Source organism: Oreochromis aureus, linkage group 5 (assembly GCF_013358895.1).
Source record: "Oreochromis aureus strain Israel breed Guangdong linkage group 5, ZZ_aureus, whole genome shotgun sequence".
NCBI lineage: Eukaryota > Metazoa > Chordata > Actinopteri > Cichliformes > Cichlidae > Oreochromis > Oreochromis aureus.
Window position 1 is genome coordinate 15,219,537 of NC_052946.1, and position 15,088 is coordinate 15,234,624.

A 15,088-nucleotide genomic window follows, 5' to 3' on the forward strand; every position below is an offset into this window, starting at 1 on the left:
AACCTTTTTTCCTTTGAAATTATCATTCAAAACTGCATTTTGAAGTTTCAAGTTTTATTGTCATATACAAATAAACAGTGTAGCCACATTTATCCATAATGAAATTCTTTGGCTCGTGCATTTTGTATGTACTCTTTGTCTAATACAAAAAAATATGATGTGAATAGTGTAAGTATAAACATGAAATACTTTTCACAGCAGTGTAGATGAAGAAACAACTAACAGCAGTCTTTTAAAGCTGCATTGTTCAGTGGTTAATAACTGAGTGGTCAGGTTACCCATCACTGGTAGCTCCTGGTATCCTCCCGAGCTCTACTACACAGACCCAATAATAACAGCCTCAGTTTGTGAGGTTTGTGATTATCTTTAATTTGCCAAAGGACTTGCATGCCTATATTTTGAAGTAAACAAAATAACATCCGGTCTGGGCTCCAAGCTGGAGAATGACTACTGCGCATGCTCTAGTTTACAGCTGTTCACAGCACTCAATTTTCTTCAGCCTGCTTTAATTTTAGTGTTTTTTCTTTATGATCACAAGTGGCAAAAATAAGATCTCGCAGCTCTTCTGTTGTTGTTTTGTATTACTGTAATCACTGTGTTTTATCAGTTCTTGGCAAAAGCTGCCAAATTGAGTTGTGGTGTTTGTCTATTTGCTTATGCTCATTTTAAAGAATAAAAATTAAATGAAATCTTTGCCAATATAAACCTAAATTTTCGCCATTTTAACACCTCTTTTGGGGGGGGCGGGGGTTCACTTCCGTTTCCCCTGCGTCACGAAGACCCAGAAGTGACACTACTTGGAGGCAGACAGTGATTGCATTGATACCTTGTGTGCTGATCTCTGAACGGTGAATGACAGAGGCTGCTTATTGTAACCCAGACTGACCCAGTGAAAAGACCAGGTTTCCATCCTTCCTTCCAATATGAGCTGGCTTTGTGCGTTTGCATTCAGCGCAGTGAGCTTACAAAGTGCGCAGATGGTCTCGTCTCGGTAGCTAGCGCTAGCTCTGCGAAGCTGCTATCAGTGGTCCGCTCCAACTGTACCATTCACACCACAGACACGCTTTCATTTGCTAAGGTAACTAACAAATCCTCTTCAATTCATTTCATAACTGGTTATCGCATTTCTGTGTGTGTGTGTGTGTGTGTGTGTGTGTGTGTGTGTGTGTGTGTGTGTACTGTTCAGCTACTAAGCTTAGAAACCAGGCGGTGCTGCAGAATCATGGGCGAGTAAAAGAGCTGAGGTTACTTTGCTATTTCGCTCGATAGCTGCAGTTATCCAAGGCATAAAGCGTCTACGTGAAAACAGAGAAAGACGCAAAAGCTCTTTGCTCATTCCATACTTGTTCATATTTATGTTTGACAGTTATAATTCGTGATGATAAAACTGATATATTTTGCCTCTTTTGTTTTTGTTTTTTCACCCCACAGTCCGCATCATGAATCTGTTTCGTCTGGTGTGCCGCCACAAGACAGCCCTGGTCATTGGCACAGTTTGCAGCTTTGCTGTAGTTCTTGTCTTCTTAGCAAAATGCACATCAGAAACCCTAAAACAGGGTCACCCCGATCCTCCTGGCAGAGCCCCCCAAGCCATCGGTTTTCAGTCCCGCCCAGCGCAGCAGAATCCTCCCTCCGCATCCAAAGACTTGTCAGCATTTCTCGTGGTCCTCATCACAACAGGACCGAAGTACACGGAACGACGTAGTATTATCCGCAGCACCTGGCTTGCTAAGCGGGACTCTGATGTTCTGGCCATGTTTGTAGTAGGAACACAGGGCCTTTCCAGTGAGGACCTTCAGAATCTTAACACGGAGCAAGGGCGGCACAAGGACTTACTCTTGCTGCCCGACTTGCGAGACTCTTACGAAAACCTGACCCTCAAACTGCTGCACATGTACACCTGGCTGGACCAGAACGTGGAGTTCACGTTTGTCCTGAAAGCAGATGACGACACATTCGCTCGCTTGGACCTCCTCAAAGAGGAGCTGAAGGGGAAGGAGCCCAACCGGTTGTACTGGGGCTTCTTCTCAGGGAGAGGCCGGGTGAAATCGGCGGGGAAGTGGCGCGAAAGCTCGTGGGAGCTGTGCGATTACTACCTCCCCTACGCGCTGGGCGGCGGCTACGTGCTCTCGGCCGATCTGGTGCATTACGTGCGTCTTAATGCAGGATACTTCAAGACGTGGCAGAGCGAGGACGTGTCGCTGGGCGCGTGGCTGGCACCGGTAGACGTCCGGCGGACCCATGACCCACGCTTTGACACGGAGTACAAATCACGCGGTTGCAACAACAAATACCTGGTGACGCATAAGCAGAGCTTGGAGGACATGTTGGAAAAACATCAGACTCTGCAGCGTGATGGCAGGCTCTGCAAGGAGGAAGTCAAGCTGCGCCTGTCCTATGTGTATGACTGGAGTGTGCCACCCTCACAGTGCTGCCAAAGAAAGGATGGGATCCCGTAATCATTGTTTTCTAAAAGGCTGAAGTTCACTTTATATCTATAGTCATGTCGTCCAAGTCAGGAATGTTAGCGGATTTTTCCTTTCCACCAAGTCTCCACTGTTAGACCGTTTAAAGTCACCTAACTGATACAAGACATTATACAAATTGTAGCATTTGTGAAAACACAAAAAGGGTGCAATTCACTGTTTTTTGTTTTATTTTTGTTTTATCATGTTAAAGCAGCTTTAGGAGCTCTAAACCTACAACTAGTTTCATTTCACTTTTGTGTGGCTTTGACATGTTATAGCTGTGGATGTGAGGGTTTGGATGGAGAAAAAGCCATGAACTAAAAGATTCACATTTTCACAAATCTGAAGCTGTTTTTCAAACACTTTTTTGGGGGGCTCCACGCATTAATACTCGCTTTTACGTGGTTATAGAGCCAAAATCACCCGTTTAAATCAGAGCTACAGCTTTTAGTACGATGTCGGGTATCAGTTTTACGGCTTGATGTTGTTTAACAAGAGGGAACTGCCAAGAGATATTGGCCCTCGAGTATTTTAACAGAAGCCATCTTCAGTCCTGCTTCGTTGTCGAGCCCCTTCGGTTTTACTGTCAGTGCTTACCTTATCACCTTCTGGTGGCCTACTTCTTTTCAGTGTCTGTGTGTTATCTTAACCTGCTGTACCTTTTTCTACATATATGAGATGTTTTAAAGTTATTACAGTATAGTAGATAGTACAAGAAAAACAGACAGGAGATCATTACCCTTCTGTTGATGTCTACCTTTTTTTCTTTTGTATTTTATTTATTGTTATTTTATTCTGCGGCAAACACAACACACTGGTATTGAGTTTGGTTGGGCGTGTGGTGGGTGTGGTCGCTGCTTGTGGATACAGTTTGTATTTAAAATATTTTGGAGAACATTCACAAAAGTTGTAGATTGACTTTTTGTTTACGATCGACGGCGCGCGAGGTTTCACGTGTCTTTGAGAATGTGTACGAGAAAATGGGTGAACGTGTGGGATTCGGCAGGACTTCTGTTTTTTTTCCTCATGCCGGAGCCTGTTTGAGAATTCTGTAATGGTACTTACATTTCTGACAGAGCATTAAAGTCCAGGCGTGGATATTTTACTGTACAGAGGCATAAATCTGAATGTTTTGTTTGCAACACAACACGGATGCAGGAGTCGACTACCGGCTGGCACTTAGTCACTTTTGTTTAAGCATGAAGACTTGTTTTAACTTCTCTCAAATGTTATTCATCCGTTGTCTGTTTTCTTTTATGTTAGCCTCCCGAACGGTAACCCATCTTTGTGATGTCAGTGGCTGTTTCCCAAAACTTGTGAAATCTGTACAACAGCTTTGATTAAAGGGTAAGATACATTGGAGCGCTACAAATGAAGACTGCTGCACAAAGGGCAACATTTAAGCTCTTTTTTTGTTTGTTTTGTTTTTAATGACTGCTGTTTCATTGTTGTGAATAATGACTCTTTCTCAGTGTTGTCAGTAGAAGATTTTAATTCAATGCAATTCAAGTGTTTGTCTTTTTTTTTATAAATATGTAAATGGTCAGCTGCCCCTGGATGTTTTATTAAAAAAAGAAAAAAAAAATATTCTTGTCATGTAAATCTTTTACATCAGTTGTTTAAAGGGGTTACTTGACATTACAGCCAAATGCATTCATAATGGAAAACTCTACAAAAGGTTGAAGTCCTGCTAAGATTAAATAATATAATGCTGCTTTATTAATACTAAAAATATGGAAACAGCACTGATGTGCCAACACGCCAGATTTGCCTGCCTGATATTTTCTGTGTCCCTCTCTCTCTTGCTACTAAAGTTGATCTGTTTTTATAGAGACACGGGACCTCTGGGAAGGTCCTGTGGCAGCAGTATATAGGACACATGTCCAGGATGCTCAGTTAAATTGGGATCTGGGGATTTTGGAGCCTGGGGCAACATCTTGGGCTTTTTGTTGTGGTCCTTAGAAGTTCTTATACTGTGGTGGGCCTCGTCATCTTGCCATCCTGCTGTGTCAGCGTGTGCCAAGCAAAGAGACTGTGCTCAGTCTGCAACAATGCAAAGTTCGGTGGTGGTATATGTCAGAGTAACCTGAGCCGCATGTAACCACATGAGGTCTGCCCAAGGTAAGCAAAACGCTGCATTTGCATCATAACAAAAGGATCAATGTGGCTGTGGTCCTTTACCTGGCAGCAGCAGTGGTTCTATTGTTGTGGCTGAAATCTTTACCCATGGCATTCATTTTAAAAGATCTATATTTTTTCCTCTGAAATGTAATATGTAGCAAAATTGATTTTTTTTTCACTGTGAAGCTTGCAGGAGCCTTTTTGCAACTCATAACTACTGCAGTTTATATGAGTCAGCACACTTAAGCATTCTCAGAATAATCACAGATACATTTTGATTATTGTTTTCTGACATACAAGCAGTTGTCATTGAAGGATCGTGTTCCTTTCAACTTGCAGTATCAACAAGAATCTGTCTGGACTACACGTTAAGGGTATGTGCAGATTTTCTCGAATGGTCACAGGGAAGGATTTGGGATGTGCTTCAGTGTTTGTCTCACACGAACAAATTCTGGCATATTCTTCAGACTTTCGCTCCTCTTCTTCTCCTCCAGCTCGTACTACAAGACAGATATGTGTTTGGACATCCTCTCTAACAAGATTCAATTTTAGTCAGCATGCAAATATTCAAAAAGTATATGCATTATTGTAGAATTCCTTGGATCCTTTTTTGCTTTTTTTTTTTTTTTTAAATCAGAGTACTTACGAATTGCATTCTCTGCTGCCGTATACGTAGCTTCACCTCCAAGTCAGAGGGAGGGTGGAGAGCCAGCTCCTGCTTTTTCTTCTGTCTCTGTTTTTGTTCGAGGACACACAGCAGCTCCGGCTTTTTTCTTGGCAGTACACCTCTGAGGACACAACAAAACACTCATAGAAGACGTGTCTCTAGATTAAGACAAACGAGAAGGCCAAAACATTGAATTCTTGGTGTGGTCCTTATGAGTAAGTGCAGAAAGGTTACCATTAATGCAACAAATCCTTTGTTTTGTGTAAGTATATACAGTAGATGGGCGTCTATTTATAGAAAGTAGTTAATAAAACTTTTAAAGTTATTTTCTTCTTCCTGCTCCTTTTCATGCATGGTTGCAGTGTTATATCAGGGGAAAGCATGGTTTGTGTGTATGAAAGGATAAAACTGTTGAAACTTTTAAACCAAGTGTGAAATAAATAAATGAAAGTTTAATAGAAATCTTGTTTAAGCACCACAAATGTCGTTGATTATGTTACATTGATTATTTTGTTCTTTTTCAGACTTGAGAGCGAGAACACTTGCCTCCTGTTGGGGGATCAGCACTGATCCCTCAACAGGGGGCAAGTGGGCATTTAACTTTTGACTTGATCCACATTAAACACCACCTAAGCATACTGCTAATCCACGGCTGCCACAACTCCAACCAGCGGCCAAAAGGTTAAATAAGAGGATTCTCCAACAGACGAATGTTTGAACGCCCCAACTAATAAAATAGTGCAACTCAGAGTGTTTTTAGTAAAGGTACTAGAACACGAATAACAATTCAATGCAGAACTCTCAAGTAGACAATGCTGAGCAACATTTGTGAACAGCGCCGGCTACCTGTGACCGTGTTTTCTCACCGTCTGTGGCAGAATAGCAGCTCTTGATGGAGAGCTCTGTGTTGGTGGGAAGCCAGGACGGGATTTGGCAGCTTTCTGGGTTTGATGAGGTCACTGTCCTCCTGTTGTTGATTTTCAGTCACCTGGTGAGATGGGACCATCCAGCACTGACGTCTGTCTGATACACATAATAACAAGCCAGTGCAATTTATTCAGTGTACACAATACTACAGCCTATGTTTACAGCAAGATATTCATGAAGTAAACTAAAACTAGTTTCTGTCACGTGAGGTGAAGCTCGTTTGTTTCTTTAGATTCACTCAAACTCCATGAGCTTCACTTTCATCAAACTTTGATCTTACCTCTTTTGTTGCGGAAGCCCATTTTGTGTGGTACCTGAATGAAAACCAGAGGTAATTATGTGAAATATGAAGTGCAACACGAACAAAACAAAATGTAAAACTGTGCATATTAGCATATTTAAACATTTGATAAAATAAAGTCAGACTGGTTATTAAATATTCTCATTAAATAACTCACCAAAAAGGTAAATAGCTTTCTCTAGTGTGAATCAATTGAAGCCTAAATTTAGGATGATGATTATTATTATGCAATCTAAACTGTAAAATCTAGTTGATGTGTGACACCTTTTTAGCTAAGTATGCAAAAGCTCGACATCCTTCCTGTTAAAGGGAAAACAACCCCCCAAAAAACTATTAAATAAATTGTATAATATGGCATATAAATATAAATATAATTGATAGATTCCCTATTTAAATTCAAACATGTAAATAAAATAAAGAATTAAAAGAAAAAAATATTATGCCACGACTAACTTTATATATCACAAAATTTACATGATCAAAAAGGAGTAGGATGAAGTTCACACTTCTTTGATCCTACGCCGCTTAACACTGTAGAATAATTTACAAACCAGTGTTCATCAATATATAATCAGGCAGCATACATGTATAACTGATAAATAATAAACATAATCATTTTAATTTCAAACCCTGAACCTGAACTCACTTCGATTCAGTTTTCTTCACATAGGGCCGACTGACAACAACAGTCGCCTCCAGGCGCTTTCTATTGTAAAGTAATGACCCAACAAAGATGTTACCAGATTTAAATGATCACGTCTAGCGACATGAACTATGCAGCTGCAAAATAAATTATGGAGAAGTAAAGAAGTAACTGGTTGGTATCGATGCTTGCTTCTGCCAAATGAATAAACATAATTTTCCATCCATTAGTGAAAATCTTAGGTATCTCAAATTTTTGAGTTAGGTTTCTCAAAATTTCACCTTACTCAGTAAGTCGATTTAGTGAATTTTGTGACTACTAACTCGAAATAAGAAAAACTACTACATATTATTATTTAAAATCTCTCTATTTTTTTCAGGAACATTTGGCAGAAACATGCTTCCATACACCAGGGTGGTAAATCACATACTCTACTTTTGATAGATATCTTTTTCTATAACCCGAATAATGAATTCAGTTGTTCCTTTTATGGTTTTCCATTTAATAAGTACTCACTAATCATAATTGCATAAAAGTGATCAATAAAACCGCCTTACCTGTGTGGTCGGATGGAGAAGCATTGATGAACAGATGCCAAGGAGAGACTGCTGAGCTCTGTTCCTCAGAGACGAATGCACCGGAGGAGGAGGACTGCTTTGTTTTTGAGACCGGGGGTGCCCCGTGCTCTGCAGCCGGAGCGCAGATGATCAAACAGGTGCCACGCTATCAAATCTCATTAACTGTCTTACGACTCTTTGTTCCCTTCAGGGGAGAAACTTCTGTTGTCTCAGAGCAGCAGCATATGCAGGGATTAGGCCAATTCATTATAGCAATAATGAAAAAACACTGCCAGCAAAACAAAGATGGCTTTTTGCATCTTTTGCTTTATTATTACACAAAGTGATGAAAATATTCAGCGTTCACATTAAAATGTTAAATCTATGAGTCTATAATGCTTTTTTTCTTTGTTGTTAAGCTGCATACTTTTACCCTACAACTGTCATGAAATATATTATTAAATATATAAGAATAAGACATTTTATTAAAGAAAAAAACAGGCTAATCTAAGACTGACACAATGAGCCAGTGAGTGTAGAAATGTAGGGATTACCCATCTGTGCAACACAAGTCTGTGTGTTTTTACAGGTGTCTATATGTTGTCACCCTGACAACATTTTTGTCTTTTCCATGTCTGAGATACTCAAACATAAAACACCACCGCGTCTGGACTCATGGTTTTCTCATCAGTAAAGCCACACACTACATGCTTCAGAGGCTGACTTGCACCTATAATTCTCAACTAAGAAGGTGTTTTAATGTTTTGTGTTATGTATTTTACATATATACATTATTGTTTTTGTTCAGGTTTTCACATCATGTGTTAAGCACTGTGATGCCGCTCTGCCTAAATCTGACTGAAGCTTTCTTTTAATTGATTTATTTGACAGGGGCAAATGATGTCAGCTCACTGTAGTGTGGGTGGAAGCTCACTTTAATCCTCATCCTTCCCTCTGCTGCTGCATAAGGTGTGCCCAGGTTTACAGCTGCAGCAGAGTCAGCCTTTTTTACCAGTTTGTTCATTGTGTCTTGACCTTCCACCCATATTATTTCCCTACAGGGAGCAGTGTGCCGGCCACAAGAAACGACCAATAAAAACCTGCCTTGTGCTGTATTGATTGTTTGTTACTGGTGCATTATTCTACTGCTATAATAATTTATTACCTCTCTGTAGAAGCACAAGGTTAGAGCTTATCATGTTTACACATATCTCTCAGTTTTGTTGCCTTGGTTGTGCTGCATTAAGAAGAGTTTATAAGAAAGTTTGTAGAGTGTTACTAGAGGGTTTTTATCCCTACACCAAAGCAGAATTTTATTTTAATATTAAATTTGAATTAAATTTTAATATTAGACAAAGATTACCTGAGTAAATACAAAATACAGGACCCAAACTCTCACCGGGCCACAGAATATCTTTCCAGATCATGGGGCTCATCAAGATGTTTGTTCTTATATTGTTGGCATTTTTGCCCAGTGTCATACTTACTGTTGAATCACGAACTCTGACCTTGAATTATAAAGCCTGCAGTTCTTTAAATGTTGTTCTGAATTCTTTTATGACCTTCTGCATGAGGTGTTGATGTGGTCTTGGAGTAATTTTGGTAGACCAGCCACTTCTGATAAAGTTTGCCACATTTCATATTGCAGTATGACTCTCAGCATGGTTTGGTTGAGTCTCAAAGCCTTAGAAATTGATTGTCCAGATTGACTGTCAATGACTTTGTTTTAAAAGTCCTTGAAAGTTTCATCTTTTCTTGAGATCAGGGCAGGTTGTGATTCTGTTTAACTGATTTATTGATTCAGCAGGTCTGCCAATAATCAGGCCTGTGTGTGGCTTGTGAAACTGAACTCAACTTTCCAAAACATATGGGTAATCACAGTTAATTCACAATTTAACAATGGTGAGCAATTACTTTTTCACATAGGGTCAGGTAGCTTTGGATAGAGGTTTTCCCTTAACAAATGAAATCATCATTTAAAAGCTCAATTTGAAAGTAGTTGCAGTGTTGTAGATATTTCTCTTTGCATTACAGATATCAATCAAGACATTCAATTGGGGATATCTAAAATCTAATTTTAAGAAGTAAAACTTGATGGGTACGTGGAATTGTAATTTGTTATTTCATATTTTGAAAAATATTTTGAAAAATCCGATTTCCACAAGTGAAAACTCCTAGTTACAACCTAATTGATTACAAGTTTAAATGGGCGTTTAAAACTGTAAATTTAAGCTGTTAATCAATTATTCCAATAGGTGGCAGTAACGCTAACTGAATAGCAATAGCGTGAAGCGTAGAAGAAGATTTCAAGTCAGGGAAACGGAAATGTCAGCCGAGTGACTGCATTATCTCTACTTTAAAATTTAGGATGGAATGCTAGTTTAGAGGAACAAACCGTCATATAACATCGTCAAAGAGAAAGCTGCGAATATGACAAATGGTAGGTTTTCCGTGTTTTCCAACTAGCTAGGACGTGTCGACAACAAGCGGGGCATGAAGTTAAGCTACTTCTTGGAATTGAGGCTAGTTGAGGCTAGGCTAGTTGTAGACGTGGCCCTGGGCAGCACTGCCACTCTTTTAGCACCAAAACAAACTCTTCACTCATTACAGTGCTATAGTATTTGTCGTTCTATTAAATAGCAGTACTATCACAAAGCCTGCTGTGTGTAGTATGAACCTCTTCCTAGCTTCTACTTTTTTGTAAGGCTACACGTATCTATGCTATCAGGCTTTGACTTGTGTGTGTCTGTGGCTAATGCTACAAAAAATTCAGGATAGCCAGGTAGACAACTATTGAACCAAGCAGCAACAACACAGTTTGGTCAAAGGAAAAAAATTCACTGTTAGGCAGAATATACATGTATGCTTCACCACTGGCATAAACATTTGTCTCAATGGTAAGTACAGACAGAAAATCAGAAGGTGACATCCATAGTTTTGTTTTGCATACTATATTAATATGACGCATGGAGTTAGTGGTTGCTCAATGTCAATATTTGCTTCCTTATAAAGCAAACCTCTTCGGAGGCTGTGCTGCATTTAAGAGTGTATTTGGTTGTATCTGAGCAGAAATGAGTGATTGTTACTGTGTGCTCTTAGATTCTCTAATATAATAAGTGTATGCAATGCCACTTTTCCCTTTCCATAGTTTATTCATTCGATGGCATCCTCGTCTTCGGGCTGCTTTTTATCTGCACTTGTGCATACCTCAAAAAGGTGCCTCGCCTCAACAACTGGCTGCTGTCAGAGAAAAAAGGAGTGTGGGGTGTGTTCTACAAAGGTAAGTATGATTCAGACACAATGACTTCCCGTTTTTCTTTTTTTTATATGCTTAATATTAGCAGCCTGGTGCTTTCTTTTGTGTCCTGCACTCTTGTACATTAATTATTTAAATTAAACAATGTCAACACGCAAGGTTGGTTGATAATAAATAGATCACAGGTCAACAAATACTGGACCCTCTTTCTCAGAACTCCTCATCTTCTTACTATAATGATCATAGTGTATGTATGTCTGTTACCTAAGTCCTCCTAGTAGCATTAATCAATCTGGATGAAATATGCTATATAAACTGCCTAGGGTTACAGGATTATTAATATTTATATAGCTTTTGGAATTTATTTAAGTCTTAAATCCTTCCAAATTAAATATTAAACTACATATTACACTACATATTAAATATTATATGTAGTGGCTGATCTCAAAACGAATGGCAACATTACATGTTTGTTACAATGTATGATGTTGTTTGTATATGTATTTTTGTTAAACTAGTTTTAGTGGTGTGGCACATTGGAATATTGTCATACATATCTGTTAATAAGTAGATCTCAAAGAATTACATTAATAGTGCATACAATTGATTACTTTGTCTTATACAATGAATGTGTAGCGTATAAAGAACAACAATGAAAAATATGTTTTTATTTCTTATGTTTCATATTAATGTACAGCCATTGTTGCCTTCTCACTATATACAGAGATATAATGGAGATAAAAACAGAATAATAACAAATTCGCACATGAACACACAAGCGCTGCAAAGTGGACAAAAACTGCCTGTAGTTTAGGCTTTAGGTAAGGTAATAACAGTTCAGCTGTTTGGTATTTACAGTTTTATTATGTCATTATAAACAAAGAGAAGTAAATCCGAGGCCAGCTTTATTGTACTATTTGACTGGAAGAACTTTTCCAGTCTGATGTAATACCTTCATTTCTCACGCACTTATATTGTCAGATTAACCAAAAATGACTGAATTTCCAGACAATGTAGTATGTCACAATATCCACTGACATTTCAGCTCAAGATCTGACTTTATGTCTGATGCTTTCTTCTTGTTTTAACTCATCTTATCTCGTTCTCAGCTGCAGTAATTGGGACAAGGCTTCACATCGCTGTGGCAGTATCTTGCCTGGCCATGGCCTTCTACATTGTCTTCTTAAAATGATGGTGAGGCTAGATGGGAAAGGACAAACTTTTCTGAGAGGGGATGGACTCATCTCCGCGGTCACGTGTTAATCCTTGTTGTTGGGACACCTTTTGGATTCTATGACTGATGAACCCCCGCTGGACCTTTGGACCCATGTGAAAGTGAAGTCAGTGCTGCCCCCTTCTGATGACTGGGTACACAGCTTCTACCTTAATATTATGTATGCACTACAGATGTGAAGTACTCCACAGTTATTTCAGGGGAGGGAGAGTGCTGGGTCACATGGTAACATTCTGTTGTTGGGTAGTACTGTCTGACGTCTCCATCCACCCCACGAAATAATTATTACTGAAGGATGCAGAAGATTGAAGGGCTGTGTGTGCATTATACCTTACACCTGTATACAACTTAAAAATAGCCTACCTGTGTATATTTGGAAATAAAAATAACGCTAGTTATTTGCTAGAGGTTACATGTGATCAAAGTGAAAATGATCAACTCTGCTCGTGCCCAGCAACTCTTTTTTTTTTTTTTCTTCTGTCAGTGGTGGAGGGAAAGATAAAAGCTAATATATAAAATGTCCATGTGTACACATTTATTTACTTTTTTTGATCTCCCATGTTAACATTTTTTTAGGTTAGAAAAATACAGATTTTACATAAGTGTATGTTGTATATACTTTGTTATCAAAATGTATACTGGATAACATGTTTTAAATGTCACACATTAGACTGTAATTAAAATTCTGTCAAAACTCTGGAGAAAGGAGTAGTACCTGCAACAGATGAGGCATATCTCAACATTTTGCAAAAATGTGTTTGCTGTGTCTTGCTTGAAGACTTAAAGGCAATGCCAAATAAGGATGGTGCTTCTCATGCCATTTTAAATGTATACCGCTATTATAACTTCAATTCTGTCACGTTATTTCTATTCTCAAAAGAAGAAATTGTTTTGGGAGGGAATGCAATGCAATTTTAAGTAAAATGTTGATCATACAATATCTATGTATTGTTGTCTTTAAAAAAAACAAAAGTTGATCTGCACTGATTAGCCACTTTATTAGATATGCCTGTTCAAATGTTAAACGTGCATATCTAGTTGGCCAATCTCATGGCAACAGCTTAATACATTGAGGCATGTCAAGGTGAATTGCTGAAGTTCAAACCCGCCATCTGAATGAGAACAAAGCAGCATGGTATATGTTGCCAGATGGGTTGGTCTGAGTATTTCATAAACTTCTGATCTGCTAGAATTTTCCTCATCTTTCAGATTATTCTCTCTAAACGGTCCAAAGAAAAACCGGTGAGTGGCAGTTCTCTGGGTGAACATGAATCGTTGATACCAGAGGTCAGAGGAGAATTACCAGACTGGATTGAGCTGGTGGCTAGTCAACAATAACTCGAAAAGCTACTCGTTACAACCAACAGAAGATAATACATGGAGCCTTGAAGCAGATGAGCTACAACACCAGAACACCACACCAGATGTCATAAGTTTGGCAATATAAGATTGGAAAAATGGTGCCTGGTCTGATGAGTCTTAGTTTCTGCTGCAATATTCAGATGGTAGGGTCAGAATTTCATTTAAAAAACATAAGCAGAGATCCATCCTGCCTTGGACTTGTATTCCAGGCTGCTGGTGGTGTAATGATGTGGGGGATATTTTCTTGGTTTAGTTTGGGCTCCTTATGCCAAATGAGCATTGTTTAAACACTGTAGCCTACCTGCATATTTCTGCTGATGATGTCCATTGCCTTATGACCACAGTGTATCCACCTTCTGATGACTGCTTCCATGTCACAAAGCTCAAATCATTTTCTTGAACGTGACAATTACTGTACTCAAATGGCCTCTTCCAAAACCTTGCTGAATCTGTACAATTACAAATTAAACTAGTTCTGAAGGGAACAGGGAGTCCAGCACAATACTATTAGGTTTTACCTAATTAAGTGACCTGTGAGTGTATAAAATAGATTCACCCCTGTCCTTCAGTTTTTTGGGGGTTTTTTCTTTTTGTTTTTCATTGTGATACAACTGTAGTTTACATCAGCTTTGCACATCTTGCAACCTACCTGAGTTTTGCTGTGACAACATTTGCATTTGTGACTCTCTTTTTTCTGTCACTCCTGTGCAGTAGCACAGTTCTTTTTAAAATCTTTGTCGTCATATTTGAGATCTAAAGTCATTTCACATCAGGTAAGGTGACTTTTTTCCCTCAATATAGCAGTGTTTTTGCTGGTTTCATTTTTACCCACCAAAGTCTGCTGCAGAAACCCCCCAGCAAAATCCCCCCAGCAGCATGTATGCCTTCACCATGTGTCATGAGGGATAACTGTGTGCTGAGGCTAATGTAAAAAGTTTTCACAGAGTTTCTAGATTATTCTGGTTCTGTAAGACCACTAACCCCCAGCTCAGCACCTAATGAACCTTGTACCTCTTTACACGTGTCACATGCCTTTCAGTGTCTTTTGCCACTAATGCCCTCTCTGTGAACATTCTCTGTTATTAAAGACAACCTTCAGTAGATAAGTTATTATCTGTAGGAATATGTCATACTTTCTGTACTTTGAGGGACATGGAGTCCTTTGAGAGTTGTCTGATATATTTATGGTGATAGGAAGGAAAGCACAGGTGGAATTTGTATTTCTAATCCTGGCATGGCCTATTCTGAGTTATGATAGTGTGATTGTGACTCACCGTGCTCGTTACAAGGGCACTAAAACAGAAGTCGACCATCATTCATGTTATTATTTGTGTGTCTGCTTTTCTTGTTATGAGTGATAGACCTTTAGTGACATGTGAACATTTAGAAATACCAGATTTGCTTATAAACAACGTTGGACTTTCCAGTGTAATTAAATTCAAGCAGCTGTCACACTTTATTGACACGCAGGTGGTGTCAAGGTTCATTTGCAACCAGGTATGGAGCTAATGAGAGCAAGCTGGTTTTTGCTTGGGGCCATTTTATAAAGGGC

General features: G+C 39.1%; 3 protein-coding genes across 3 annotated transcripts; 2 read left to right on the top strand and 1 right to left on the bottom strand.

Moving 5' to 3' along the window:
- Positions 1–745: 745 nt before the first annotated feature.
- On the top strand, positions 746–3,177 carry b3galt6 (UDP-Gal:betaGal beta 1,3-galactosyltransferase polypeptide 6). The gene is made up of 2 exons (XM_031747893.2): positions 746–1,078; positions 1,432–3,177. The coding sequence occupies exon 2, from the start codon at positions 1,440–1,442 to the stop codon at positions 2,457–2,459; it is 1,020 nt and encodes a 339-aa protein (XP_031603753.1). The 5' UTR covers positions 746–1,078; positions 1,432–1,439; the 3' UTR covers positions 2,460–3,177.
- A 1,810-nt stretch (positions 3,178–4,987) lies between these two features.
- LOC120440231 (protein FAM107B) lies at positions 4,988–6,485 on the bottom strand. The gene is made up of 4 exons (XM_039612222.1): positions 6,464–6,485; positions 6,123–6,279; positions 5,236–5,377; positions 4,988–5,089 (listed from the first exon to the last, which is right to left on the bottom strand). The coding sequence occupies exons 1-4, from the start codon at positions 6,483–6,485 to the stop codon at positions 4,988–4,990; spliced, it is 423 nt and encodes a 140-aa protein (XP_039468156.1).
- Positions 6,486–9,966: 3,481 nt separating this feature from the next.
- On the top strand, positions 9,967–13,114 carry tmem167b (transmembrane protein 167B). Its single transcript, XM_031747883.2, has 3 exons — positions 9,967–10,124; positions 10,833–10,964; positions 12,050–13,114. The coding sequence occupies exons 1-3, from the start codon at positions 10,115–10,117 to the stop codon at positions 12,130–12,132; spliced, it is 225 nt and encodes a 74-aa protein (XP_031603743.1). The 5' UTR covers positions 9,967–10,114; the 3' UTR covers positions 12,133–13,114.
- The last annotated feature ends 1,974 nt before the right edge of the window (positions 13,115–15,088 follow it).